The 26,545-nt window shown below is 55.8% G+C and overlaps 1 protein-coding gene across 1 annotated transcript in view; it reads right to left on the bottom strand.

Annotated features, from left to right (window-relative positions):
- Positions 1–26,545, bottom strand: part of FBN3 (fibrillin 3) — a 109,286-nt gene that overhangs the window by 6,414 nt on the left and 76,327 nt on the right. Inside the window, exons 20-58 of the mRNA XM_037386862.1 lie at positions 25,887–26,024; positions 25,756–25,806; positions 24,409–24,534; positions 23,577–23,804; positions 23,311–23,436; positions 22,819–22,947; positions 18,233–18,358; positions 17,637–17,762; positions 17,184–17,306; positions 16,758–16,883; positions 16,503–16,628; positions 15,952–16,074; positions 15,138–15,260; positions 14,646–14,771; positions 14,075–14,197; positions 13,529–13,651; positions 12,727–12,888; positions 12,146–12,214; positions 11,729–11,854; positions 11,297–11,422; positions 10,479–10,628; positions 9,873–9,944; positions 8,668–8,793; positions 8,073–8,198; positions 7,483–7,608; positions 7,130–7,246; positions 6,745–6,873; positions 6,002–6,121; positions 5,514–5,639; positions 5,275–5,427; positions 4,765–4,830; positions 4,356–4,481; positions 4,005–4,124; positions 3,411–3,533; positions 2,991–3,122; positions 2,264–2,389; positions 1,825–2,031; positions 1,498–1,623; positions 236–358 (exon numbers count right to left, since the gene is read on the bottom strand). Of these exons, the coding sequence (XP_037242759.1) occupies positions 236–358; positions 1,498–1,623; positions 1,825–2,031; positions 2,264–2,389; positions 2,991–3,122; positions 3,411–3,533; positions 4,005–4,124; positions 4,356–4,481; positions 4,765–4,830; positions 5,275–5,427; positions 5,514–5,639; positions 6,002–6,121; positions 6,745–6,873; positions 7,130–7,246; positions 7,483–7,608; positions 8,073–8,198; positions 8,668–8,793; positions 9,873–9,944; positions 10,479–10,628; positions 11,297–11,422; positions 11,729–11,854; positions 12,146–12,214; positions 12,727–12,888; positions 13,529–13,651; positions 14,075–14,197; positions 14,646–14,771; positions 15,138–15,260; positions 15,952–16,074; positions 16,503–16,628; positions 16,758–16,883; positions 17,184–17,306; positions 17,637–17,762; positions 18,233–18,358; positions 22,819–22,947; positions 23,311–23,436; positions 23,577–23,804; positions 24,409–24,534; positions 25,756–25,806; positions 25,887–26,024 (4,920 nt within the window). The remainder of the gene's footprint in view (positions 1–235; positions 359–1,497; positions 1,624–1,824; positions 2,032–2,263; positions 2,390–2,990; positions 3,123–3,410; positions 3,534–4,004; positions 4,125–4,355; positions 4,482–4,764; positions 4,831–5,274; positions 5,428–5,513; positions 5,640–6,001; positions 6,122–6,744; positions 6,874–7,129; positions 7,247–7,482; positions 7,609–8,072; positions 8,199–8,667; positions 8,794–9,872; positions 9,945–10,478; positions 10,629–11,296; positions 11,423–11,728; positions 11,855–12,145; positions 12,215–12,726; positions 12,889–13,528; positions 13,652–14,074; positions 14,198–14,645; positions 14,772–15,137; positions 15,261–15,951; positions 16,075–16,502; positions 16,629–16,757; positions 16,884–17,183; positions 17,307–17,636; positions 17,763–18,232; positions 18,359–22,818; positions 22,948–23,310; positions 23,437–23,576; positions 23,805–24,408; positions 24,535–25,755; positions 25,807–25,886; positions 26,025–26,545) is intronic.

Below are 26,545 nucleotides of genomic sequence, written 5' to 3'. Positions count from 1 at the left end.
CAGGCTGTAGGAAAGGGCACGGAATATTTTTTTTTCCCCTGATGAGACAGAAGTGTCTGTGGAAGGATGAAACCCTAATGCATCACTCCATGAGGGTCCAGCACGGCACCTCTTTCAGTGCCTAGCCTTGTCCCGTGGCTGAACTGGCTGTCCTGTCCCGTGTTACCAGCTCTTGCCACCCTCCCTGCTGCCAGAGATGAGGCAGGGTCTCTGCTGCCTTCTCCTGGGTGAATACCTTTGCAGATCTTCCCATCTTCTTGCAGAATGTACCCTCGGGGGCAGGAGCACTGGTAGCTGCCTTCTGTGTTCTTGCAGATGAAGTTACACGGCTTAGGGGACTGGTTACACTCATCCAAATCTAGACTCGAGAGATGAGACACATGAGCATTCACAGGTGGTGCTGCTGGATGGGGTCCCCAGCACCCCTCGGACCATTCATTCTACCAAGGGGCTCCTGAATACAAGGTGATCCCAGGTTTCGTGGCCCCACACAGCCAAGTGCTCAGATGGCCCTATGGATTCTGGCACTCCCTGCCCCAAATAAATGCATCTTTTCCACTTTCCGGGAAGCAGGAGAGCAGAGACAAGGGCTTTAAGGGAGCACCTCGTTTGAGCCAGCACAACAGATCCAAGAGATCTCCTGCAGGAAAAGAGCCAAATCACCTCCCTGCTCAGATGTGGGATCTTGTGTGACATCTTTCCCAGCCCCTTCCCAGCTGAAGAGATGGGTAGATGCTCCTCCTGAGTACTGGGAACATCAGTGACGGGGCCAGCCCTGAACTTCTGGAGCTTTGTCTCCTCTGCCCAGCAGGGAGTAGCAGCAATGGCTCTGACAAAGCCTGTAACTTTGAGCCAGGCTGGAGGGCACAAAACTGGAGAAAGAACAAGGATATCTAGAGAGGAATCCTGCCCAGGTGCTCAGGGTCATTTCTGCTCTACTCCTAGGCACAGTGCTTGGTTTCTGGGGGCCAAAGCTTCTTTTCCACCCAGTGTCTAGGACATGCAGCTGCTGGCATCGTCTTGAACACCATCTCAGTACTGGAAGTACAGCACATCCTCAGTGCCTTCAGTATTTCCCCAGATGCCTGCAGCTGTGATTCCAGGGGTGCCTTTTATGTCAACATCTGGATTCCCAACGTGGCGCTCAGGCTGGCTAGAACCAGCTGCCCTGCCAACGCAAGGCTTGGCTGCTCATCTCTGGGTCTCGCTCCTTGCCAGTCCCTGTGACTCCTGGGGTCAGAGGGAGAAGACAGGAAGCCTCACTTTTAAGGAGTTAAACAACACAGAGCGATGACTTTGATGTCTAGAAGACCATGCAATAGGGCAAAGTGTCCAGAGCCCTGCTACGGATATGCAGGACGGCATGGCCGGAGGGGAGGGCAGAGGGCAGGTCCCAGGTGGGGGTCCCAGGACCCTCTCTTTGCATGCTGAGAAGGAGTGGAAGCCTGCCGAGGCCAAGGGCTGCCCAGAGACACGGGTCTCCCCCTCCCGACTCACCCACGCAGGCGGTGCCCGTGATATCGGCGGTGTAGCCCAGCCTGCAGTGGCAGCGGAAGGAGCCGATGCTGTTGATGCACTGTCCGTTCCTGCAGAGGTTGGGCAGCACCTTGCACTCATCGATGTCTGCGGGAGGGAGGGAAGGACCTGTTATTGCCAGCGCTGCCTCTGCCCCCCTGCTCCCGCACCGGGGCTGTGTCACACAGGCTTCTCGTCCGCTCCAGGCACTGTGTAGGTCTGTCCCAGCCAGGTCCCGGGGGAATTCCGCAGGTACCCACATCTCTGCTTCCCCCCTCTGCACTGAAGGTGATGCGGGCCCCAGCTCACCTCTCCCGTCAGTGGAGTACCCCGGCCCATGAGGACACATTTTCTTGTACTGGGCGGTTCCAGGGAGGGGACAGAGTTCACACTGGGGGCCCCAGCTGCGCCCGCTGTTGCAGCAGCACTCGGATTTGGTGACCAGGTTGCGGTTGGTGGAGGACATCTGGCACATGGTTTGCAGTACTTCAGTGAAGCAGAATCCCTGGCGGGTGTCTGGACAGGAGAGAGCGAGAACACAAGTTCAGGATTTGAGCCAGTGTCAGCATCAGGGAGAACCTGTCCAGCCTGTGCCAGTTCCAGCACGGAGGGCAGTGTGGTTTGAATAATGCTAAAGGTACAGGTGATGCTCCAACATCCTCTCTATTTGGAAACCCTGAAACACTTGAAAAGCATCATCTGCTACTAAAGAGAGGCTGCTCAAGACCCACCAGGACTTGGTGATTACCAATACACTCTGTGCCAGAGGGGCTGACTTCAAAACCTTCATTGCAGTCACAGCGGTAACTTCCCACCGTGTTGATGCAGCGGCCGTTGGGGCAGATTCCGGGCTTGGTGCGACACTCGTTCTCATCTAGGAAAGAAGGAACCACAAAGGGTTGTGAGGCACAGGACAAATTTCAGCTTTCCATGAGTCCCCAGCGCTACCACTCCGTTTGCAACACTGTCACATAGTCCTCAAGGACAACTTCCACATCCTTAGGCAGGTGAGGGACACATCCACCTGCCCAGTGGCTCAGTACCCGGCTCCCCTGGTTTGCACATTCTCCACCTGCAAGTGGCCAAGCTGCCAGGCTGGGATCGGAGCTGGGCTCGCTCCACCTCCCTGCTGTGCCCCATACTGCGCAGGTCTGGGCTGCCCACTGCTGGCCCTTGCAAAAGCAGCTCGGTGCAAAGAAGCTTGACACGGACATGGAAAGACACAACAGAAAGGACACATGGCCTAATGCTGTGTCACCCTGCGCTGGAACTGCGTAGACATGTGGGTCCAGGGATGAACAGGGGTTTTGTGTCTGTAGGCACCTAGTAGGACATACAGGGAGTTCTGACATATGGGAAACCCTGGGGAGGAGCTGTTTTGACAGAAGGATGTAAAATAAAGCTACACAGACGATATCTAGAGGAGGATGGTCTCCAGCCCCGCTAGGAATCCCTCCCAGCCTGTCCCTTGGTACCTGTGCAACCCTCGCCATCGGGCCGACGCTGCATTCCTGGTGGGCAGATGCACATGAAGGTCCCGATGAGATTCTTGCACAGCATCCCTCGAGACTCGCAGTCGTGCAGCCCCTCTGCACACTCATCCAGATCTGCAACCAAGAACCTCATGAGACCACGTCCAACCTGCCAGCTCCATGGCACTGTGGGGGCAACTGAGAACTGAGTGCTCACATCTGCACCGCTCCACCACCCCTCCTGCCTTGGCCCAGGCTGGCTGGCACACCGCACGGGCACCCCGGGAGGGGAGGGTGAGTGCAAGCCCAGAGATGCCAGCTCAGAAGTCCTGTCTCCTCGCTGTACAGCACCAGGGACCGGCTAAGGGCAGGGGGCTGGGGAGAGTGTGGGGGCTCCCCGGTGGGTGCAGAAAGGGATTTTACCTCTGCACATTCTTCTGTCTTCTCGGAGGGCGTATCCAGATGGGCAGGTGCACTCATAGGAGCCAAAGGTGTTGATGCAGCGGAAGGCGCAGAGCAGGGGATTCAGAGCGCATTCGTTGATATCTGGGAGGCGAGAGAGAGGAGGGGGCTCGACCCTGTGCTCTCAGCAGAGTCAGCTGGGCAGTAACAGTGGTGGAACCCCCCCCACTGACACAGGAGTGTCCCCCCCTCCCCGTGCATTCATCTCATGAGAATTCTGTTCCACCAAGGCCTCCTGTCATGGTCTTCAGTTGCAGAGTGGGACAGACACCTGGTGTCTCAGCAGCTTTGATGGGACAGGGTCCTGGCTCCGTGGTGAGGCATCTCCTGCATTTAGGCAGGTCTCCAGGCCTCCTCCTGGTCTCCAGCCTCAAAGGAAGCCGAAGGGCGCCAGTGCTGATGTACACACTGATGTGGAGAAGAGCCCCAGCCAGCTTTTCTGCACTGTCCATTGGAGGCTGACCCGAGTGCTGCTCACCAGCAGTGACCCACTGGGGCCACCAGTACGGTCCAGTATGCAATGAGGCTGAAGGGACTGTCCCACAGCTGCGTTACCTTCACATGTCATCATGGGACCTGGCTCAAAGCCCTCATCACAGGCACACTCGAAGCCTCCCACCACGTTGGTGCAGGTGCCGTTCCCACAGGGGTTGCCAATGGAGCACTCGTCGGTATCTGGAGGAAGCCGGGACCCCGTTAGTGGGTGAGCTGGGGGGGGAGGCGCGGGCTGGCCTCTTCTTGCAGCCAGAGCGCTCACGCCAGCAAAGCCAGGAGCCAGGGGTAAAAGGCAAAGGGACAGGGGAGAGGCAGGTGGGTTCTCGCCCCCCCCCCCCCCCCCACTCGTAGCCTCTGACATGAGGAGGTTAAGAGCAAGAGCGAGCGGGTGGTCCCTGTGCAGACCCTTACCCACGCAGTTGACCCCTGTGTAGTCCAGGTTGTACCCGAAGGGGCACTCACAGCGGAAGGACCCGTCGGTGTTAATGCAAGCCCCGTTTATGCAGACACCCAGGTTCTCCGAGCATTCATTAACGTCTAGAAGGGAAACCAAGGCAATGAAACCTCCTGTCAGCATGTAGCCAGAAACAGCCTTGTCCTCTCGGGGACTGCAGACCCCCCATCTCAGATACTCCCTCTCCGGAGCTGGGGGCTGAACCTTTGGTGCGCAGGCAAAGACCGTGAGCCTGGGAGGGCACCCAGTCCTGTGTGCCCCCCTCCTGCCACCAGGATTCAGCCCTGCTCCCCAGACAGCCTGCGTTTGGTTGCTTCTAGGCAACCCTCCCACAAAGCATCTTCTCATCCCTAGCTCAGACCGTACCTTCTCGGGTGTCACCTGGGCCTGGGATGGCTCCATGGCCATATGGACACAGCTCCTGGAAGGCAACTGGAAGAAAGCAGAGACGTTTGATGTGCTTACAGGTGCTTCTACTGTCAGAAGCTGAAATGTGCTTTGGAGGCTTCTAGAGCATGGCCGAGAGCTTGGCAGCTCACTGCCCATGGGAGGCCACAAAACCCCTGGCTGGCTGGAAACACCTTGGATCTGGAGGCACCAAGATGCTTTTGCCCTTATCTAAAGCCCTGCAGAGAACTGAGAGCAGATCCAAAGCAGAAATACATGTTGGCTGTGGGTTGCTGGAGGGCCAGGAGTGCTGGTGTCCAGCATGGGCTACTCAGTTTCAAGGCAGCACCCTCCAGACGGAGGAGCCCACTTTGCTGGATGGCTTGCACCACTGGCTGTCTTGCCTGACCTGCACCCCTTCCCCACACTGCGCACATTGGAGACACACGCAGCCATCTCTCCCGTGGAGCTAGGTCCCAGCACACCTACCGTTCCCCTCCTGTGGGCACAGCTCACAGGGGTCTCCCCAGCCTTCTCCTGGCATCTTGCTGCAGCAGCACCGAGCCTTGGTGGTGTTGAAGGCCTTGGGACTGAGCACTTCCCGTTGTCCAAAGCGAGTGAAGCAGAAGCTCTGGCGAGTATCTGTAGGAGGATGGGGAAATGCACAGGTCACCACAGACAGCCAGGACGGTTATGGTCCCCTCCCCACTGCGATGAGCGGCACTCACCAAAGCACCTCCGGCCGTTATCAGACAGCACAAAGCCTGGAGGGCAGACACACTGGAAGCTGCCAGGGGTATTGGTGCATGTCCCGAAAAGGCAGATGTTGGGCTCCTCTTCACACTCGTTGATATCTGGGAGCACCAGGGATACATTACAGGGCAGCCAAAGGTCACTCCTTTCCTCATTGCACTAAATCAGCTGAAGCTGTGATGTCTGGGAGCTCTGACACCTGCAGAACATCATCCTACCCTTAACCCACCCTCAGGGAAAATGGGACAACAAAGAGGCCAGGGCACAGCAAAAGCAAATGAGCCTCCTCCATCGTGGGAGCAGGCCTTGCCCTGCTCTGTGCCCAGCTGCTTTCAGGAAGATCTTTGGGGGGGTGGGGGGGTGTATGCCCCAGCCCTCTCAGGAAGAATATGGTTGTTCTGGGAACAGTCTGAGGGGACCACAGGCTGTGCTGGAAATGGAGGAGGCGGAGAGGCAACATTACCGATGCAGTTGTCGTTCTGCACCTCATACCCAGGGGGGCAGATGCAGCGGAAGGAGCCCTCCAGGTTCTGGCAGGTGCCCGGGGAGCAGGTCCCAGGCAGGCTCACGCACTCATTGATGTCTGCAGAGACAGGGAAAAAAAACAGTGATAGTGTCCGTGCTCACCTCGGAGGACTTGCATGCAGGGTACCTTACTGCACCCGTGCCCCACGTGCAGCTGCACCCTGCTTTGCCCAGAAGATGCAAAGGAAGCAGATAATTTTCCTGGATGCTCTGCCTTGTGGACCCTGGGAACATGGACTCAGCCCTGCAGGAGGCTGCGGTGGACACGAGTAAGCAGAGCACGATATGCCCATCTGCCCCCCACAGCCCCTGCCTGCAGGATGGTTCCCAAGGCAGCCCCGGTACAACTCTGCGTGCTTTAGGGGTATCAGCAGGACATTTCTCCTCACTGCCTGCAGGTCCCAGCACATGGAAAGGGGACTGGCTTGACTGTTCCCTGCATTGCTGGGAGGGAGATGCAGGCAGAGTGGGGCTCAATCCAGCTCTCCATGGGCAGTCAAATGACAAGCCTTTGGCTCCAGAGGACCTGGGGCCTTGGGAGAGGTTCTGGAGAGTCCACTGCTCAGTGGCCACTGATGGGATCAGCCTGGGGACCACATCTCACAGCACTGCACAGTGCCAGCCACGCCAACATATAGCTCAACCCACAGAGAAGGGCCAGCCTGCTGCCCGGACACTCACCTACACAGTTCTTCCCATCAGGGGTCCGGTCATACCCCTCTTGGCACAAGCACTGGAAGGAGCCGATGCTGTTGATGCACTGGCCGTTTCGACACACCTGCCCCACCAGGGATGAACACTCATCAATGTCTGTGGGAGGGAAATGATAAGCACAACGGGGAAGAGAATTGCACAGCACGTGTCAGCGTGCCACCTCAGCCAGCCCCACACCTCTGACACACACAGCCACGGCCGGGTGACACCCAGAGGTCACTCCTACAGCCGCTGCCGGCTGACACCCAAAGCTGATCCCCTGTATGCCACTGTGTGCCACCCCATGCCCCGCAGCTGCTGCCGCGTTGACCCCAGCCAGTGGTCCACGCGGTCGGGGTTTGATGCAGCTCACCCATGCAGTCGTTATTGTGTGTCAGCTCGAAGCCGGGGAAGCAGAGGCAGTTGTAGGAGCCGACTGTGTTCTTGCAGGTCCCATTTCCACAGGGCTGTCGGTCACACTCGTCAATATCTGCAGAGAGAAGGTCATGGCCAATTCAGGGCCTGAGCCAGCTGAGTGCCGCTGCCTTGGGTGTGCAGGCAGGGTACAGGCAGCTGCATGAGACCCCTGTGGCTCGCAGGGGCAGCCTGGGATCGAGGGGACACTGTGGCCCTTGGCTGTCCTTGGCACTACCCAGCGGGTGCTGGAGAGAGCTCACATCCATATTGATATCTGACTCCCGGCAGGGCTGCGGCAGTCACACTGACCCATGCACATGGTCTGCTCCCCCGTGGCCTTGAATCCATTGTGGCAGATGCAGACGTAGCTGCCTTCGGTGTCAACGCAGTCCCCGTGGCTGCAGACGTTGGGGATCTCCTGACATTCGTTGCGACCTGAAAGAAAGCGAAGCGGGAGCTAGTGAGCAGGAGGGATGGAGCTAATGGGAAGGGCAGACCCCCGCCTGCGGGTGGGAAGCTGTGTCCGTGAACAGCAGAACGGGGTCTCCGTTTCCTGAGAGGTGGCTTCAGAAAGAACAAGATTTATGCACTGCAATCAGAAAAAAAAATAATTTAATTGGAGAAAATGGCCTGAGCTGCCAGACTAAAGCTGCACTTCACAATGACCTTTTCTCATCCCCAGGAGCCCACGGTCCTGGGGAATCACTCCAAAAGTACAGATATCCCATAACCACAGCACAGCCAGGTTGTGGTCCCAGACCAAGAACCCACGTGTGGGACTGGCATGTCCTTCACCCTGTCTTCCCTTGGGTGCACACATGAGGGTCTGCAAGGCCAGGCAGGGGCGGCAGCGCCTCGCGCGCATCTCTGGAATAGGTAGCAAAGAGCTCCCATCTTACCCACGCAGGCTCCGCTGGGCGACAGCTTGTATCCAGTGGAGCATTCGCACCTGTAACTGCCCGGGATGTTGATGCAGTCGGCGTTGCGCTGGCAGAGGTTCTCCCCACTGCTGCACTCGTCGATGTCTGTGGGAGGACAGCGATGCAAACCTTGACGGTGCAGAGCGCCAAGCGCTCACCAGGCACCGTCATCCTGGGGGGGCCGGAGGGGCTTCATGGAGTCAACTGAATTTTAGCTCTTGTTCCAATCAAGGTCAACCTTTTTTCAAGAAGTTTTCAACCCTTTTCTATTGCTTTGCAATAAAATAATGGGAATGTTAGTGACAACTCAAAATTTTGAGCCACTCACATTTGCAAACTTTTTCTGAAAGACCCCTCCAAAAAACCAAGGAAGGGAAACCCAGGTGGGAACATGAATGAAAATCAGCAGGTTTTGTCCAACCGTTGATGTGGAAAAGGAAGACAATTTCAAGAAGGCTGAGAACACGTAGACTCTGTCCATGTCTGCTGCCAGCCCTCACCCTGGTGCCCCATGAGGCGGGGAGACACCAGTGGCACACTGCGAGCCCCCCCAGGTGCCCTGGCTGCCCCTTACCTTCGCAGATGAGCAGGATGTTGTTGTAGCTGAATCCAATGGGACACTCGCACCTGAAGCTGCCGATTTGGTTGATGCAGACACCGTTCGTGCAGATAGCTGGGATCTCACTGCACTCATCGATATCTGCGCACAGACAACATCTCTCAACATCCCGGGAAGGCAGCAGGGAGGAAAGCATCCCCCATAGTTGGGAGACTGCTGCCCTTGCTTGTTCTAGGAAGAAGACTAGCAGGAAAGGGCTGCCAGACCAACAGCGGAGCAGCTCTTGGAGGACTGATGCTGGATCCTGCAGATCATGCTAGGCTGGGGCTGCTCTGCAGGGGGCTGGGCACACAACAGAGCCACACAAGGCTCCAAGCTGTCGGAGCCATGTGATTGCTGGCAGAACCTGCACAGCACATGCTGGGAGGGATCCTGCTCAGGACATCCACCTTGTTTTCTGCAAGTATGTCTCTGCAGTAACATGGACACTTGCCCAGGCTCTGGGACCAGGCTGCAAGTGGGAAGTTGTCCAGGGGGGTCACTGAAATACTGAGATGGCTCCAGGGCCCCTGGCTCCGTCGCTGTGCCCAGCACAATCCACCACCAGCCCTGCATCCCTTGGTTGCATTCGCCCTGGGAGCAGAAGATGAACTCACCTCCCTCCTCTTCAGCCCCCTGGCTGGCGCTGCCAAGGCCAGGTGAAGCAACGATTAACTACTCTTTGTCTGACAAACTACCAGCGAGTCCATCTTCCAAGACTGCAAAATGTCTGTAGGCAGCCCACAAATCCCAGGACTGTCAACAGCCCCTCTGGCTTCCCATCTCCCAAACCAGAAAGCCGAAGGCTCGGCTCTCAGCAGTGCCCTCCCGCTGTAGGGCTGGTGCTGCCGGCAGCGTGAGCACGAGGGCTATCACAGCGCTGCATCTACCTGGCCACTGGCCACTGCCAGCAGCCACTGGCCACCTGTCTCTCCAGGTGGGACAGAAACAAGCCACAATTACAAATGTGGGGAGGTCTGAGCAGCTCAGCCACGCAGGACATCGGCTTGAAGGCTTGGCCAGCAGCTTGCAGCCATGTCTGCCACCTCTCGTCCTTGTCTGTCCTCTGCTCGGGGCTTGACTTACAAAGGGAGGGGAAGAGAACCAGCGCACAAGCACCGCGGGAAGGAAGCAGAGGGGCAGAGAGCAGACCTGGCTCCGCAGGGCACGGGACAACTCACCGATCGGCTTCCCAGTGTGGATGTCGATGATAAACCCAGGGGCCTGGTTCCCACACAGGATCTGGTACTCGGCTGGAAGGGGAACACCGAGGTCATGGTCATGGCAGAGTGGGGTGCAGCAAGGGACAAGGGGGACGAGGCTGGACAACTATGGCTGGAGTGAGTGGAGAGGGGGGTCTGACAGGCTGGAGGGGATCTGCACAGTGCTCGGCCATGAGTTGCAAGGGCCAGAACATGGGGAACCCCAAGAAAACATGGCATCAGGCAAAGGGCTTACACACGCATGCGCTACAGGGGACACGCAGACGCACGGCATCTGTGCGCCTCACACCTGGGTACAGACCCAGTCCTCCACGCAGCGCGTGGCCAGCACGCCCCACTCCAAAGCTGCCCCCCACGCCCAGCCAGCCCACACATCATCTCCTCTCGGCAGATACTGTCCCAGTCCCCTTGTCCTAGTGCAATACACATCCCCACAGTGCTCACCCACAGGTGCCAGACACGATGCTCTCCCTTCTCCCCCTCTATTTTGTTAGTGTCTGTGCCCCAGAGCACACGGGATCGCTGGAAAAGCGAGGGGGCAGCTGCGGTGCCGAGATGACTTACGGCTGGCAGGTGTGGGGCAGGGCTCGCACGGCTTGTTCCAGGCTTTGCCGATGTTGTAGGAGCAGCAGCACATCTTCTTGGTCATGTTGAAGGAGAGCTCGTTCTCACAGGTGTCGTTGTAGTTGCGATAGCACACGCTCTTCCTCATGTCTGCAAAGGCAGCCCAGACAGCATCGTGTGCCACAATTATATAGATTTATTTTTATATATATGAAGCGCCTATCACCCTATTGATAAACATTCTTTGGAACCACTCTTGACATGGAATGCCTTGACCCAGGAATGGGTGCTGCCAGCCCCAGGGCACTCGCTGCTGGGGACAGGCCACCCTGTCCTGTCCTGGTGCTCAGGAACTGCAGGTGACACCGAGGGGAGCCCAGCAAAGTGGCTGCAGTGATGGGCTGAAGCCCTGCTCCCAGTGAGCGCTGGGTCCTGCTATTCTCATACTAAATCCAAACCCCAGCATTGTACCAGCTATCGAGAAGACAAGAAACAACCCTCTCCCAGCCAAAAGCAGGACGCTGTGGCAGGCAGTGGCAATGCTCCGCTGGGTCTCTCACCACCCTGTGCCAGCCGCTGCCCCACAACTGCTGGCAGGGCGAGTGTCAGCCCCTCCGGCACAGGCAGCGTGCGCAGTGTAGGGCAGCGATGTGCCGAGGCACTGCTGAACTCTGTGTCCCAAGTCTCAGCCCCTTCTCCCAGCACTTCTGCTCCATCCTCAGCCATCCTCAGCCCATTGTTCACACTGGGCTGCCCAGGCTACCCCGCTGCATAGGGCACTGCAGGACCCCTCCCCACGGATCTGCACCGTGCCGTACCCATGCAGTTATTTCCTCCGTTGACTTGCATGTACTCAGGGGGGCACACACAGGTGTAGTTGCCGAGGGTGTTGTAGCAGGTTCCAGGGCCACAGATGCCAATGTGAGCAGAGCACTCATCGATATCTGCCGAATAAAGGAAACTGGAGGTCAAAGCACCAGGCACAGCTGGAGAAGGGTCTGACACGGGGTTGGTTCGGCACAAGGTATGGACACGCCTGGCACGGGGACCAGGCTGGCCAGGCACTGGGAAAGGGGACAGGGTTTGTGATGAGGATGGGAAGTCTGGGAGAGAAAGGGGAACGGATTCCGCCAGCCACTCCCAGATACATGCATAACTCCGTTGCACACACACACACATACACACACACACACACACGTGTGCCATACATGCCAGGCACACAGAGAAGCCCAGGCACACGGTGCAGCTACCTTCACAGATGCGCGTGTCCTCATTGAGGTAGTAGCCGAGGGGGCACTCGCACTGGAAGCTGCCAAAGGTGTTCACGCAGTTGCCGCCCTGGCAGAGGCCCGGCAGCTCCTGGCACTCGTCGATATCTGAGGAGGGAGAGCAGCTGGGAGGTGATCACCGCCTGCCAGCCCGGCCCAGGCAGTGCCCTCACCCCGGGGTCTGCAGCGGGTTCGTCCCACCACTTCCAGGCACTGCTGGTGCCCAGGCAGCTGGAGAACATTCGAGGAATGCTCATACTCACTGTTTACCATCTGGTGGTCAGGGGCTCAGCAGGCACCCGGCCAGCCCAGCGTCATGGCAGGGGGTGCCTGTATGGGGCTGGGCTCCCCCAGCACCCAAGCCCCTGGAGAGGGGACATGGCGGCCAGGTGGGCTTACCTTCCAGGATGACAGTGATGGGGTTGGGCCGGAAACCTTCTCCTCCAGGGCACAAGGTCTTGTACTCAGCTGCGGAAAAAGTCAGTCAGGGGGATCCTGAGCTGAGCGGGCTCCCATGAAACAGGAGGGGTAGGGAGAACCAGGAGAAACCCAGGAGAAATAGGCCATGAGGACGGTGGCAGCGATCCAGATGGAGCAGCCTGACTCCCAAGCTTACTCAGCCGCCCTGTCCCTACCTGCCAACACTTGAATGGGGTTATTCCACATCCACTTCCCTCCCCCAGCCCACTGGACTAGGAACGAAGGGTCCCAATCTGGATCCCCCAGGCACAACCAGCCTGGTCTCCCTCAGCCCACTTCACCTCTCGCCTGCCCTGGTCCACCTGGCTAGCCCTGCACTGACACAGCAGGGTTGCCTTCCTTCTCCTCAGCTCCCCTTGCTCCATCGTGATGAAAGCATATCCTAGACCAAGGACTCCCAGCCCGAGTTGAGAACCCACAAGGAAGCAGCCCCGTCTCTTTTCTCTAAGCTGCCCACCCGGCCCATGCCCGAGTTCACCCCAGTCACTTTCCCAACTCACTCGTGTTGGCTGGAGGACAAAGCTCGCAGGGGTTGCCCCACGCACGACCCAGTGAGCAGCAGCAGGATGCCCGAGTGACCCCGACTCCAATTTCTGCACTGCAGGAGATCCCCCCATCTCCTCGATCTTGGGTGTCCAGGAAGCAATTCCCAACACGGGTATCTGCGCAACAACAGCGGTGGGTGAGCAAAGCCTCTCCAGTAAAGACTTGTGTGCACAGGAGGCGTGAATGGCACTATTGCCTCCAGAAGCAGGGAGAGGGATAAGAGGGATGAGGCCCCTGTCCTGTCCCAGATATCCACTCTGTCAGCTCCCTGTGCGGTAGTAAACCAGATCAAAACTGTCCTTGCAGCTCACAACTTTGGGAACCCTTCAAGAATTAAGTGTGCCCAGCCTGTCTGGTCAAAGCCACACTATATCACATAGAGGTCACAGCACGGTGGCTTGTCTTCAGTATGACTAAGGAGCATGACCCAAACAATGTCATCAGTAACCCAGGGCCTTGCAAGAAATAAACACTTCAGAATAGCTCCGGAGCTTCCCAGGAATAGCATTGCTTCAACCAGGAGAGCACCCACACTGGTGACACAAGGTGGGGCAGGCGTAACGGGAGGTAGGGACCCTGCTGCTGCTGCTGCTGCAGCAGGGTTAAGCCCATCGCGGACAGCTGGGTATTTCGTGGGGCAGACAGTGGGCAGCCACCCCAGGCTCTAGTATTGACCACTTCCAGCTATGTGGGACCAACACGAAGGACCACCGAGGCCGTGGATGGAAGCTGTGCTCTCCAGGGGTCCCCACTCACCCACGCAGCCCACACCAGTGGGGTTCAGCTCGAAGTCCTGTGGACAGTTGCACAGGTAGCTGCCAGGGGTGTTGACACACAGGCCGTTGATGCAGTTCACGGGGTCTGCACATTCATTGATGTCTGAAAGGATGGAAATGTGAAGACTGAAAAAAAAAGACAAAGACTGCCACAGAAACCACTGCCCCAGTCATACGCTCTGTACTGAGTGTTCAGGGTCTATCCCCACGACCATGGTGTTTCTAAAGCTTTTTGTGATGGAAGGTAAAGCTCTTCCAGAAAAAGACCTTGCCTTTTCTGCCTCACACCACCCTGCCCAGAAGAAAGGAGCAAAGCCGCACCGAGCTCTCCCTCCTGCCCGCTGAAGGTTCACCTTCCAGCAGCATCGAGGTCTTGCCAAGAGCAAAGACACATCACCACATCACACAGGGACACTGAACTGGCTTTAGGCTGCTCGTGTCACTCCCTGCCACGGCTGGGGCAAGCTCACACCAGCAGATAACAGAGCAGTCACCCCCATCCAGCAGCCCTGTGAAAGTCCTGTACCTGTGCAGTTGCCTCCACTCCTGTCCAGTTCGTAGCCATCATCACAGGCGCAGCGGAACATCCCCGGCAGGTTCTGGCACGTCCCAAAGACACAGATATTCTGGAAGGTGCATTCATCAATGTCTGCAAAACAGGGAGAGCTGGGTACTCAGGATCTGGCAGAATGAGGACCAGGACAAGCCTCTCCTGCTCCCGTCTCAAAGCAGAGCCGCAGCCCAGCTGTGGGCAACCCATCTCAGGATGGTTCTAGTGCCATGGGATGTCATCTCCTGGGTGAGCAGGACCGGGCATGCTGTGTGTATGCCCCCTCCCCTCACCCCTGTTTTGCTGATTGTCCATGTCTTGCACGGATCCTTGGCTTAGCCCAGTCTCTGCAGGCTGGGGACCAACTCTGGCAAGCAGAAGAGCTGGCACCTTGGGAGCCTTGCACCACCAGGTGATGGTGGGTCTTGCTCAGGTGGGTCTTACCTAGTAACGGATCAGGTGGTGACAGTGCAGTGCAGAGGCCAAGGCCAGAAAGGAGGTGGCCACTGGATCTCTTAAAGCAGCTGTCAAAACTCTGGGCACTTACCCTGGCAGGCTTTGCTGTCCTCTGTAGGATTGAAACCCATCTCGCACTCGCAGCGGTAACCCCCAGGTGCATTGAGACACTGTCCATTCTCACACAGGTTCACATTGTCCGCACACTCGTCCACATCTAGAGAGGGTCAAGCACGAGACTGACGTGGTGTCCACCCGAAGATGGGAGCTCCCCTCAGCTTGCCCAGAAAATTCCCTCAAGCTTGTTCCCACCCCTCTGCTGGGAGGAGGGGGCTGCAACACTTCTCGTGGCCTTGATCCTCCCCAAAGACCTGCTGAGCAGCTGCCAGGTCTCTCTGAAGGTATCTGAGCAGGCTGCGGTGAGGGCAGGCTGCAGTGGCTTTTGGGGGGCATCTGGTCTGGGGAACCCCAGACACAGGCAGCCAGGTGCTGAGCCAGGCTGGTGGCCAAGAGGGGGTGACTCCATGTCCCAGCAGGATGCCTGAGCCACGTTCCTGCTGCCAACTGAGCCTACGGGCCTCACCTGAGCAGGAGAAGCCATCCCCGTTGAAGCCTTCTCGGCAGGCACAGCGGTAGGAGCCTGGTGTGTTGACACAGTTGGCGTTCAGGTTGCACTTGTGCTCTTCAGTTGCACACTCATCCAGATCTGGGCAGGGAGGGCACCCGTCAGTGTTTTGCCTCTGGCCTTTGCTCTAAGCCTGGGTGGCTAGTGTAGGGCCCAGGGGGCAAGCAAATGGCCTCCAGGCACTTGGAGTGCTGATGAGGCTCTGACGCATCTCTGTGAGCCTCTATGGCCATGAGCACTTCCTTGGCAGTGCTGACACAGAAAACACGGCCGCGAGACGCTCTCACACACATACCCGCATTCCCAGTACCTCCCAGTTCAGACACACGTACCCATCCACACACCCTTACGTTCCTCCATGCACACCACACACGTGCCGCTACATCCCTGCACTCATATACACAGCCTGCACCCCCCCTACCCCCTCCCACACCCTGTAGCCCTGCGTTCACACCACACCGCGTCCCAACATGCCACCATGCCGCCACGTTGCCAGTCTGACCACGACATTCGTACACACTCATCTCAATCCCACGCCCACTCCCTCCACATCCCAAACTTGTGCCCTCGCCCCCATGTTCACGGCTCCACAGACATGGCTGTAACGCCTGACAGCGCAACACCCCCACCCCCACCCCTCTCTCCAAGATCCCATAAATCTCACGCAGGGCTCCTGGGGCTCAGGAGCATTCGAAGTGAGGGTGTCAGCTCAGCCCAGCCTTCACAGGTGCCCACCGACACACAACCACCCTCTCCTGGGATGCCAGCTCACCGTTGCACTTCAGCCCATCGCCAAGCCAGCCCGTGCGACACTTGCACTTGAAGCTGCCGGGCACGTTGATGCAGGAGGCGTGCATGTCGCAGTTGTGAGCCCCGATCTCACATTCATCGATGTCTGCAGGAAGGAAGGACAGCAGAGCTGACGCAGCTCCCCCAGGAGAGGAGGGGGTACCAGGTACAATCTTGCCAAGGGGTCTGGGCACCAATGGCTCCTTGGAGTCTGAGCCCCAGGGGATGGAACAAGGTGCTTTGGGGAACAGGCTGCCTGGAGCTGTACCCGTGAGCTGATCTGTGCTCACCCCGGGCAGACAGAGACCAAAGGAAGGGCTGGCCCCTGGCTTGCCCATAAACTAGGAAAGTGTCTGTTCCTGCCTGCAGCCTGGAGACCTCTGCCCGCCCAGGAGGGCTCCCAGCACACAGCCACATCCCGAGGTGCCTGCAGCACCCCCAGTACAGGGGTGGTGCTCCCCCCAGCGCAGCTGCAGGAGGTGTTTGGGAGGGCTCCCACCAGCACCCCTAGTTCCAGGTCTAGCGAGCTCCCACCTGTGCAGCCTGTGGTTCCCTTCTTGACAAAGTAGCCCAGCTGGCAGTGACAGATGAAGGAGCCTTTCGTGTTTTCACACTCGCCATGCAGGCAGATGTTAGGGTTGAGATCGCATTCATTCACATCTGCAGGAGAAAAAGGATTTGTTTGGAACACCACAAGAACCTTGACGTGACCCTGGGGCAACCCTCTGTACCCCTTCCTCGGTCCCACAGCAGCCTTGCGGTGTGCCCAGGGCACAGCCTGGTCCTCACCAATACAGGTCTTCATGTCCAGGGATGCCATGAAGCCATCAAAGCAGAGGCAGCGGTACTCCCCAGGGATGTTAGTGCACTGCCCGCCGTCGCAGATATCTGGATTATCCTCACATTCATCGATATCTAGAGAGAGGAGACCATTGCCAAAGTAAAGACATTAGAGCCAAGGGAAGGGTATTGTGGGAGCAGGGGGGAGTCCCAGGAAGGGCTCTGCACCAGGTCTCATAGTTACAGGACTCTGGAGCCTGTAATGAGTGGCTGGACACTGCAGTGCAAAACCAAAACATCTGTCCAGGTAAATCACCTCTCTGGAAGTGACTTAAAAACCAGCCCCCCTCACCCTGAAGCCAACGCTATGGCTGTCTGGCAATGGATGCAGAGGTCCCTGGGGCAGCTCCTACGAGAGCCAAGCTGACCACTCACCTGCACATGATCTCTTGTCCGGCATCAACGCGTAGCCTTCGCTGCAGCTGCATTCGTAGCTGCCCTCTGAGTTGGAGCAGTGTGTGTCACAGCCGCCATTGGTTATGGTGCACTCGTCGATGTCTGGGGGAGAAGGGGGAGGTCATGCTGCTTGGGTGGTGGGCTGGGACACATGCCTTGCAGCAGAGCTGCTCAGACACAGTGCCAGTGGTGGGAGAGGTGCTGAAGAGGAAACAAAAAGCTCCCCCAGCCAGAAGAAAGCACCTCTTGCCTTTGCCAACCACTTGCAGCTCACAGGAGTTTCACAGCTGGCGACAGCCCCTTACCAGTGGTGCCAGCTCCACCAGCAGGTTCCCCCCTTGCCTCCCAGACGCCCCACTGAGCACTATAAGAGATACGAGGCCAGGAGGGTCCTGGATGCACACTGGGATCCTGGCACAGGGGAGCACTCACCGACACAGCCCTGCCTGTCCAGTGTGGCCTGGAAGCCTGAATCGCATGCGCACTGGTAGGTGCCGATGACATTGACGCATCGCCCGTTGCGACACAGGTTGTCACTAAGGGAACATTCGTTGATATCTGCAGTGGGAAGAGCAGTCTGAGCAGGCAGCCGTGCTGACACCACGTTGAGCATCATTTGGTACCTGTCCCTGGGTAACCCCCCCCCCAACAGCTGCCTCCACACTGAATTTGTCATTGCCCCACTGTCAGCCCTCAGTGACAGCAGGTAGAACAACAAACATCATAACTGCAATGAAACCCTGGTAGCAACCTCAGTCCCTGCTGGATGAATGTGTTCTATCCACATCTGGGACTGGAAGAAGAGATTCGTGTTCCCAGCATGACATCCAAGTCTACCTGTATCGTATCATAGAATTATAGAATCACAGAATGGTTTGGGTTGGAAGGGAACTTAAAGACCATCTAGTTCCAACCCCCTGCCATAAACACCTTCCACTAGACCGGGTTGCTCAAAGCCACATCCACCCTGCCAAGGTATCGTTACCCTTGAAGAGGCTCTGGTGATAACATAGCTTCCACCATCTCACCTATGCAAGTGTTCCCTTCAGAAGTCAGCTCGTGTCCAGGGGGACAGATGCATTCAAAGCTGCCATCTGTGTTCATGCAGATCCCACCTCGGCACAGCAGCGGGTCCCGCTCACACTCATTGATATCTGCAGAGAATGACATGAAATTGTCCCCTTCAGCTGGGATTTCCAGATAATGGGATGGTGCTGGTGCCATGCACCACAGTCCCATCACCAGCAAGACGTCTCAAAACAGAGGGACACCACAAAATTAACTGGGCAGCAAACCCAGGGCTTGGGTGAGTCCTGGTTAAAGTACGCATTTTGGGAAATCACAGCTCTTGCCTCGACCTCAGCAGAACGTCAGGTGTAGTATCAGGAGGAAAGAAGTTACTAGCTGTGTGCAGATCAGCCAGCAAGGACTAGAAGAAGAATAGTTCTTTGCTTACATCCCACCCGTCTTAGCACATTTTCACAACTCCCATCAGCAGAGGGAGATTCCTCAGAAAACGTGTAGCTTCTTTCATAGAAGACTAACAAATATGCTTGCTTGGTAAGAGCCTTCGGAGGAGTTCCAGTATTATACACAGGGCTAGGAAATAGTCTGTACATTTTTGAAAAACTCACATATGGACAAAGGGATTGAATTTACTAGGAACTGGAGAAATTCCTGAAATAGAATAAACTGCTGTGAGAGAAATGTGATCCAGCCAAAGATGAAACCAGGCTGCTGGCATTAAAAAAGAAGGAAGGAAAAAGAAGAAGAAGGAGAAAAAAAGGATAGAAGGGTTTATAAATGCCAGAATAAAAAACCTACACAAGGGAAATTACGAGAATGGTGCACTGGTGATAGCTGGAAACAAAAACCAACAGAAGGAGGAGATGAAGCACCACAAGTATCAAAATTGGGAGGCCTTGTTATCCATTCATTACCTGTAGTCCCTGGAGAAAGCTCTTTATGATCTACTGTGATACTCTACGGGTAACAGTCCTTGTGATACTTGTGGTGTTTCACGTGCTTTTTGGAAGGGCAGGCACTGGATGAATCTGATCCTCTAACTTTCAAAACAGGAGTCTGAGGTTCTCTATTTGGGTCCCAGAATAGATTCCAGAGATTTTACGTTCTTGCACGCCCCTTGGACTGACTCAAGATGTCTTGTGCTGACAGTGGGAGAGCAAGAACAGGGAAGACTCCCTGGACCTGCTCAGAGGATTCATCTGTCCTTTGAGAAACGTGCGTTCTGAATGCAAAGCCATTGGGTGTAACACAAATGAACCGAGAGCGCTAAAAAAAAAGCCCCCAAGAACCCCTTGGTGACAGCAGACAACGGCAGTGATGTCGGGTATTGTTAAAGAGCCCATTTGCTCCTCATATGTCTATTTTTCTGATTCCAGCCTTCCAGTTAAGAATGGAATCTTTCACCTCTCTTGCAGAGAACACTCTGCTGGGATTTTCAGCAGATCTACAGCTAAAGTGGACTGGAATGCACCTGGCAATGGGGTGACAGCACCTATCAAACAGCCCCCAGCCCCCAGCACCCATCCTCCGGTTCTCCGCGGTGGGAGACTGTTCCTAGTGCACTGCAGGACACGGGTTCAGTGCTGATGTTCTCTGCTGCCAGGGGCTGGCAAGAATTCCTGCCTCACGAGGCTGGAGCCACGTTCTTTTGCCAAACACAGGCAGGAAGAAGTTAATCCTTGAGCATGGGAAAGGCCATAGTGCCACAGCATCCTTTGGGGTGAAATGACCCAGTCCCTGGTCACCTACAGGATCAGATGGAATCGTACAGGTCATAGCAAGAATTTATTAAATGTTAAATAAAACCATTCACAAAAAAAGAACAATGAAACACAGCATCCTTGTATAAAGATATCAGAAATCTCATCCCAGAAAGAAGTTAGCAGGCCATCAGTATCTCAGAAACAGAGGAGGAGGAGGAAGATGACGACTGTGATCTGCAGCAACCCATGCTACAAATTGTATGGAAAAGACAGAAAACCATGCCAGTGGCAGGGCAGTGATATATTTTAAAGAATGCAGAGAATAAAATATGAATAATAAATAAATGGTGTTGAATCATGCCACAGATTGAAGTGGTTTGAAAGCCCAAGCCAAAGCAGAAAGAGCAGAATATTAAGACCAGGTCAGTCAGACAAGTTAGTCTGGCTAGACAGACGAGAAGAGGAACATGGTATGCCAGGAATTAGAGGACAGCAAGAGTCTGGCTGACTTGCTGGAGACGAACTGAGGTACTGAGGTCATTGATGGGATTTTTTTAAGCTACAAACAAGAATTATTAAATTGAAAACAGCTGAGAATCTGACAGAATAAAAACAAGCACTGGCCAGATGGGAGTAGCTGTAAAGAATTATCTGAGGATAAAGGATGATTAAATGGGCAGGTGAAAAGGAGCCCTTATAACTGGACACAGAGTGGGGTAGAAGAATGCAGAGATGGTCTATCAGAACTTTGCATGAAGGACTTGATCCGTGCAAATGTTTGAGGAACTTGACAGGAGCCTGATCAACGGTGGGAGCAGGTATGGAACTGTGCAGGTCCAAAGGGATGGGGCAGAAACAGCAACAGCTGATTAGATACCACACGTAAGTGAGCCCAGGTTGAGAGTCATTTTAGAAAAGATTCAGGGGAAAGCAGCCCAAGAACAGTTGGATGAATCAGCAAGTTCAGAGCTAGAAGAGACACAAGCTGTCAAATGACGAACCTCTTGCTGAGCAAGGTGTATCTGCATGTTCTCCTGCATTTGATTTAATGGCACATGGCTGTAGGCTGTGCAATGACAGCAGGAGGCCAAGCAGTGCTATAAAAGCTTAATACGTCTCCTAATATAGGAGTGGAAATAATAGGTCTACTAATCTCAGCAGCGATCTAATGATGATATAACAGACAGCTACTTGCAAGGAACATCTATTACCTAGAAAAGGGACCAAGATACACATAACTGGGTTAAAATGACTGATGTGGGATGTGATACATCATTTAGGGCAGGGAGATGAACAAATTTAGGAAGATAACTGTGGTGGGATGGATAGGGCACCAGACAAAAAGATCTACAAGCTGAGAAACATTCTGCAATGGTGTTTGAAAATAGATGGTTTAATATAAAGGTTGAACATGCGATATTAATAATGTCTGGAGATGGGTGTGCGTTTAGACTGTGGATATGTAAATAACCAGTGGCAGAATAAATAATAGATGGGTAACACAAGGCTGAGAAGGAGATGAGACGTCACACAAAAGACACAGCCAAGTGTGTATGAGAACTGGAGCTCACAGCCATTGAGTTCAAGCTGCCGGCCTGGCAGAGCTCCACCGTGTACTAGCCAACCCCCAGGGTAAAGGTTGCCGTCTCCCTGTGTAGCAGGAATGAAAATACCAGGCATGGATCCTGTCCCAGCTCAGTGGCAATGCCAGGCTCAAGCTCCAGCTCCTGGTGGCTGAAACAAGAGGAGAGGTTAGTGGCCAGGGTTTGGTGCAAGGGAAGGTCCAAGGGAAGGGAGAGTATAAAAGGAAGAATGAATGTTGTACAAGATGAAAAAGGAAATACAAGGGCTTAGCCTTTTTTTTTTTTTTAAAAAAAAAAAAAGGGAAGGCAACATTGCAGTGAGGTTGCAGGGAAATGTCCTTTGGATGCAGCAGGCAGGAAAGGGATGGGAAAGAACTTGAGAAAAGCTGTTTGGTGGCCCTATGGGCTCCCCCCACCCCCCGTCAGCTCCCCTGTGGGCTCCACAGCTGAGGTGGCCAGGAGGTGGCAGGGCAGGACCAGCCATGTCTCATGAGTGCCATGGCAGGAAGACCCAGGATGCTCCCAGGGCCTGGCACTCACCCCCGGGCTGCCAGCCCCCCCCCCCCCGCGCCATGAGCTCTTGGAGCACCACCAGTCTACGAGCCCATCAGCCCTCCTGAGGGAAGGCTCCTGTTTTGGCCCCAAGCCTGGCAACCTTTACATGGTCTGCCCTCGCTCTGCACGGCACAGAGCCCTGGGCACTGCCAGCAGAGACAGAATGGGGCCCCTCACTGATGGGCTGTTGGCCCATGTAAGGGAGAGCATCCACACAGCAGGGCAGAGCCTACAGCTCTGCCTCTTTGCCCTCCATCTCTGCAGGGGTCTGGGGCTCAAGCTGAGCCTTGCTGGGGACGTAGCCTCTCCCTTTATATCCTCCAGCTTGGACAGCCTGTGCTGTGTCCCACAAACCCTTGACGTCCCTTTGCCTGTGCTTTGCTCTCCTCCCAGGGTTACATCAATGGTGCACTCAGCTACACTGACAGCATCCTTCTCCCTGCGCGTGCTGCCCTTAGCCCAGCTCTGCCTTTGCAAGCAAAGCAAGGTAGAACACTCACTATGCTGTGGAGAGTGGAGGCTGCCAGGGCTCTCTGCAGCCCAGGAACTCCCCCAGCTCCCCCAGAGGGCAAAGAAGAGATTTGGCTTGATACCAGGAGACAGAGAGACAGACAGACAGGTAGCTGGACGGCCAGACGCCCAGAGAGCAGCATGGCACGAAACCCTTTGTCAGATCTGGCATCAACTACTTTCTTCCCTGTTGCAAAAGAGTCAGGGCACTGCCCTGTGCCGGTGACGAGCCCTTACCCATGCAGTTCTTCATCATCATGAAGCCACTCTCATAGCCTTCGAAGCACTCACACTCGAAGCTGCCTGGCGTGTTGACACAGGTGCCGTGGCCACACAGGTCTGGTGAGATGCGGCACTCGTCGATGTCTGTGGGGATGAAGACCAGCTAGTGGAGGCAGAACAGGCTACAGGCACCACTACAGCCAGCACTGGGCTGCCTGCACTGCACACCACGTTCAGTGAACAAGGACCGGCAAGTCTGACCCAGCAGACCAAGGAACTCCTCTTCCTGAAGGGAGAGGCAGCAGTTAAGCTTTCTCTCCAGTACAGGATTGATCCTTCATCCCATGAGCAGGAGGAGCTCATGGTCCTGCCCTTGGCTTCTCACCATGTCCCTAAGATAACTGCCATGACTCTTCTGGGTACCACCATCATGCTGAGCATCCCACAAGGCAGGCAAGGCAGCAAGATGGGCAAAAGTGGTCTGGGGTGGGGCTACTCTTCCCTTACCTGTGCAGTTCCTTTCCTCAGCATCCAAAGCAAAGCCGTTGCCACAGATACACCTGAAGCTGCCAATGGTGTTTCGACAGGTCCCGTGAGTGCACAGACCAGAGAAGACCTTACATTCATTCACATCTGTGGGTGAAGGCAGAACAGCAGTGTTTCAGGGAGGGGATGTCTGCGGTGAACCTAGAGTCCCAGGGCAGGTTCCTGGGGCTGTAGCAGAGACAGGCTGAGCACAGCCCATGACCAGCAGCTCCCCTCTTTCTTCTCACCTTTGTAGAAGGGCCTTCCTGAAAGCACATCTCCTCGGTTGGCAAAGCCGGGTCCCCTCGGGCAGATGGCCTTGTACTCGCTGGAGCCGACCTTGGGACATTCTTCACAGTCGATGCCCCAGGCTGAGCCCACAGAGCAGCAGCACATGTCGATCCGGTATTTGCCTGGCAAAGGCTCCGTACACTCATCCTCATCCCACTTCATGTAGCACTGTTCCACACGCACATCTGGTGAGAGAGCAGAGCTGAGCCCTTGCTTGCAGCACCTAACCTCCAGTAAAACCAGAGAGATCATTTTCTGTGACAGAGTTGGCAAGGCTTTGGCTGAGGGTATCCTCCAAAAATGCCCAGGCATGGCCCATTTGGATAGGGCCAAATTTTTTGGGACGCTAGGAAAGATTTAATAGCATGGGACATGGCCAGCCTGTGACTGCTGGCAAAAGGCCGGAGAATGCACCCTCCACAGCATGGTTAGTAGTGCAGATGCCCCTATGAAGGGCAGAGGTTTGTCACTGTGTGCCCAGAAAGCAGTCAGGAGTTGTTTGAGGGCTGCTGGCCCGTGGCACTAACCACCTTGGTTATCTACCGGGCTACCCTTGACATCTCCCCAAGGAGAACAATTGCATTGCTGGCTGGCCCCAGGGATTAGGGTATGTTTTTATTAAGTGGTGGCCTTGCCTTGGCTCGGCTGCTAGGTCTGGCAGCCCTGACCACGTATGACATCCCATCACTCAGCTCCCAAGACTGCTGCACGTGATGGGTAGGGGGTGTTGGACCTCTGCAGAAAGGGCTGAGCAGGGGCTGAGATGGGGGTGAGATGAGGTGTCCTTACCCACACATGTCCTAGCAGTGCCATCAAGGGTCAGCCCTTCCGGACACTCGCACCGAAAGGAGCCAGCCGTGTTCACACAGCGTCCATTCGGGCAAACGCCAGGGAAGACCTCACACTCATTCACATCTGTTGGCACAAAAGCAAGAAAGCAGCATGAGAGCGGCACACAGACAAGCCCAGCACGGCCCTGGGGGGCTCCTGGAAGAGGCAGATGGAGCCCAGTGCTGCCCACCAAACTACCCCCCCCCCTTTTGCAAGAGGGGTGATCACAAAGCCTGGTCAGAGCCAGGCAGGCAGCGGGATCCTGTCGCACGCAACCTTAGCTGGCACAGCACTGACGGGGAGGCACCAGGGCTCTCAAACACGGGTCCTGGGATGGAACAGCTAAACCTGGAAACCCATTTCCATGCACGTGAATGACAAGAAAACCACCAGCAGCAGCCATCGTGGGTTGGCCACCGGGAAGTCATCACTGATAGGCTTGATAAAATCCTGTGATGAAATGACTGGCCTGGTAGGAGAGGGGAGAGCGGCAGAGAGTGTCTGCCTAGCCCTCAGTGGGGTGTCTGGCACCATCTCTCATAAGATTCTCGTAGACAAGCTGCTGGTGTGTGCACTGGTGCAGCAGACAGTGAGGTAGGCTGAAAATTGGCTGAATGGCTGGGCCCGGAGAGTGGTGCTCAGTGCCACAAAGTCTAGCTGGAGGCCAGCAGCTAGCAGTGTACCCCAGGGGTCAATAGTGGGTCTGATTCTGTTTAACATCTTCATTAATTATCTGGATGAGGGGGTAAATTGTATCGTCAGCGAGTTTGCTGAGGATACAAGACAGGGAGGAGTGGCTGATACACCAGAAGGTCATGCTGCCATCCAGTGGGACCTTGGCAGGCTGGAGAAGTGGGCTGCCAGGAACTTCCTCAGTTCAACAAGGAGAACTGCCAAGTCCTGCACCTGGGGAGGACCAACCCCATGCACCAATACGTGCTGGGGGTCACCCAGCTGGAAAGCAGCCTGGCAGGAAAGGACCTGGGGGTCCAGGCAGACACCAAGTTGAACATGATGTTGAACAGCAATGTGCTCTTGCTGCAAAGAAAGCTAATGGGATCCTGGGCTGCGTTAGGAGTGCTGCCAGCAGGTCGAGGGAGATGATCCCCTCTGCTCAGCACCGGTGAGGCCATAGCTGGAGTAGACTGTGCCTGGTGCAACAGAGAGATGGATGTACTGGAGAGAGCCCAGCTAAGGGCCAGAAAGCACAGAGCCCCCATCAGACTCAAAGATGCAGGATAGCAACAAATAAACAATGACCATGTTCCCAATAAAGAAAGCCTTCTGCTTCCTGCAGCACTTTACCTTCACACGTGACCCCCTTCATCCTAGCGTATCCCCGGGGACAGGCAGTATCTGCGAGAAAACAGAGGAACGTCAGCAAGGCAAGGGGCTGCCTCCTGCCCTCCCCACCCCAGTGCCACGCAGAGCCTCACCGATCTCGCAGCGCTCACAGGGGCTGCCCCACGCTGCCCCCAGTGTGGCACAGCACTCCGACTTCAGCGTGGCCCCGTTGATGTTCACCTCGCACCGCCCATCCTGGATGTTCAGCCAGCACGTCCCTTTCATGCTGTCTGTAGGAGCAAAGGCGAGGCGTGAGCGAAGAGCTGCTCCTCGACAGAGGTTCCCAGCCTTGGGGACACCAGGCTGCCACAAGAAGCAGCTAGGAGAAACTGTCCCCGAGCAGCAGCGTGACTGTTGCTCTCTGGCATCTTTTAGGTTGTGGAAGCAGTTTGCAACACAGACACCAGCCGTGTGGGGCCCCAGAGCCCTGTCCCACTGCTGCGCAGCCGCATTTCTAGCCTCTCTGATTCAATTGTTACTGCATCAGTTCTGTGTCCTGCCCCTTTCCTAGTCCCAGCTTGCTCCTCTTCTGAGCAAAAATAGTCCTTTCTCCCCAGCTGCCCCTGTGATGCTTTTACAAGGCCTGACCATCTAGGAGCGGGAAGCGGGTACCTTCTCATCACCCTGATAAGGATCTACCTCATCTTGATGTGCCTTAATGTCAGCACACTACAAACGCATCTGGTGAGTGAGAACCCACCATCCCGATGCCCTGCAGGATCCCCTGGGACCCCATCTCTGTGCTTTGCCT

The sequence above is a fragment of the Falco rusticolus genome, chromosome 4 (assembly GCF_015220075.1).
Source record: "Falco rusticolus isolate bFalRus1 chromosome 4, bFalRus1.pri, whole genome shotgun sequence".
Taxonomy (NCBI): domain Eukaryota; kingdom Metazoa; phylum Chordata; class Aves; order Falconiformes; family Falconidae; genus Falco; species Falco rusticolus.
This window is presented reverse-complemented; position numbering and strand designations above follow the sequence as displayed.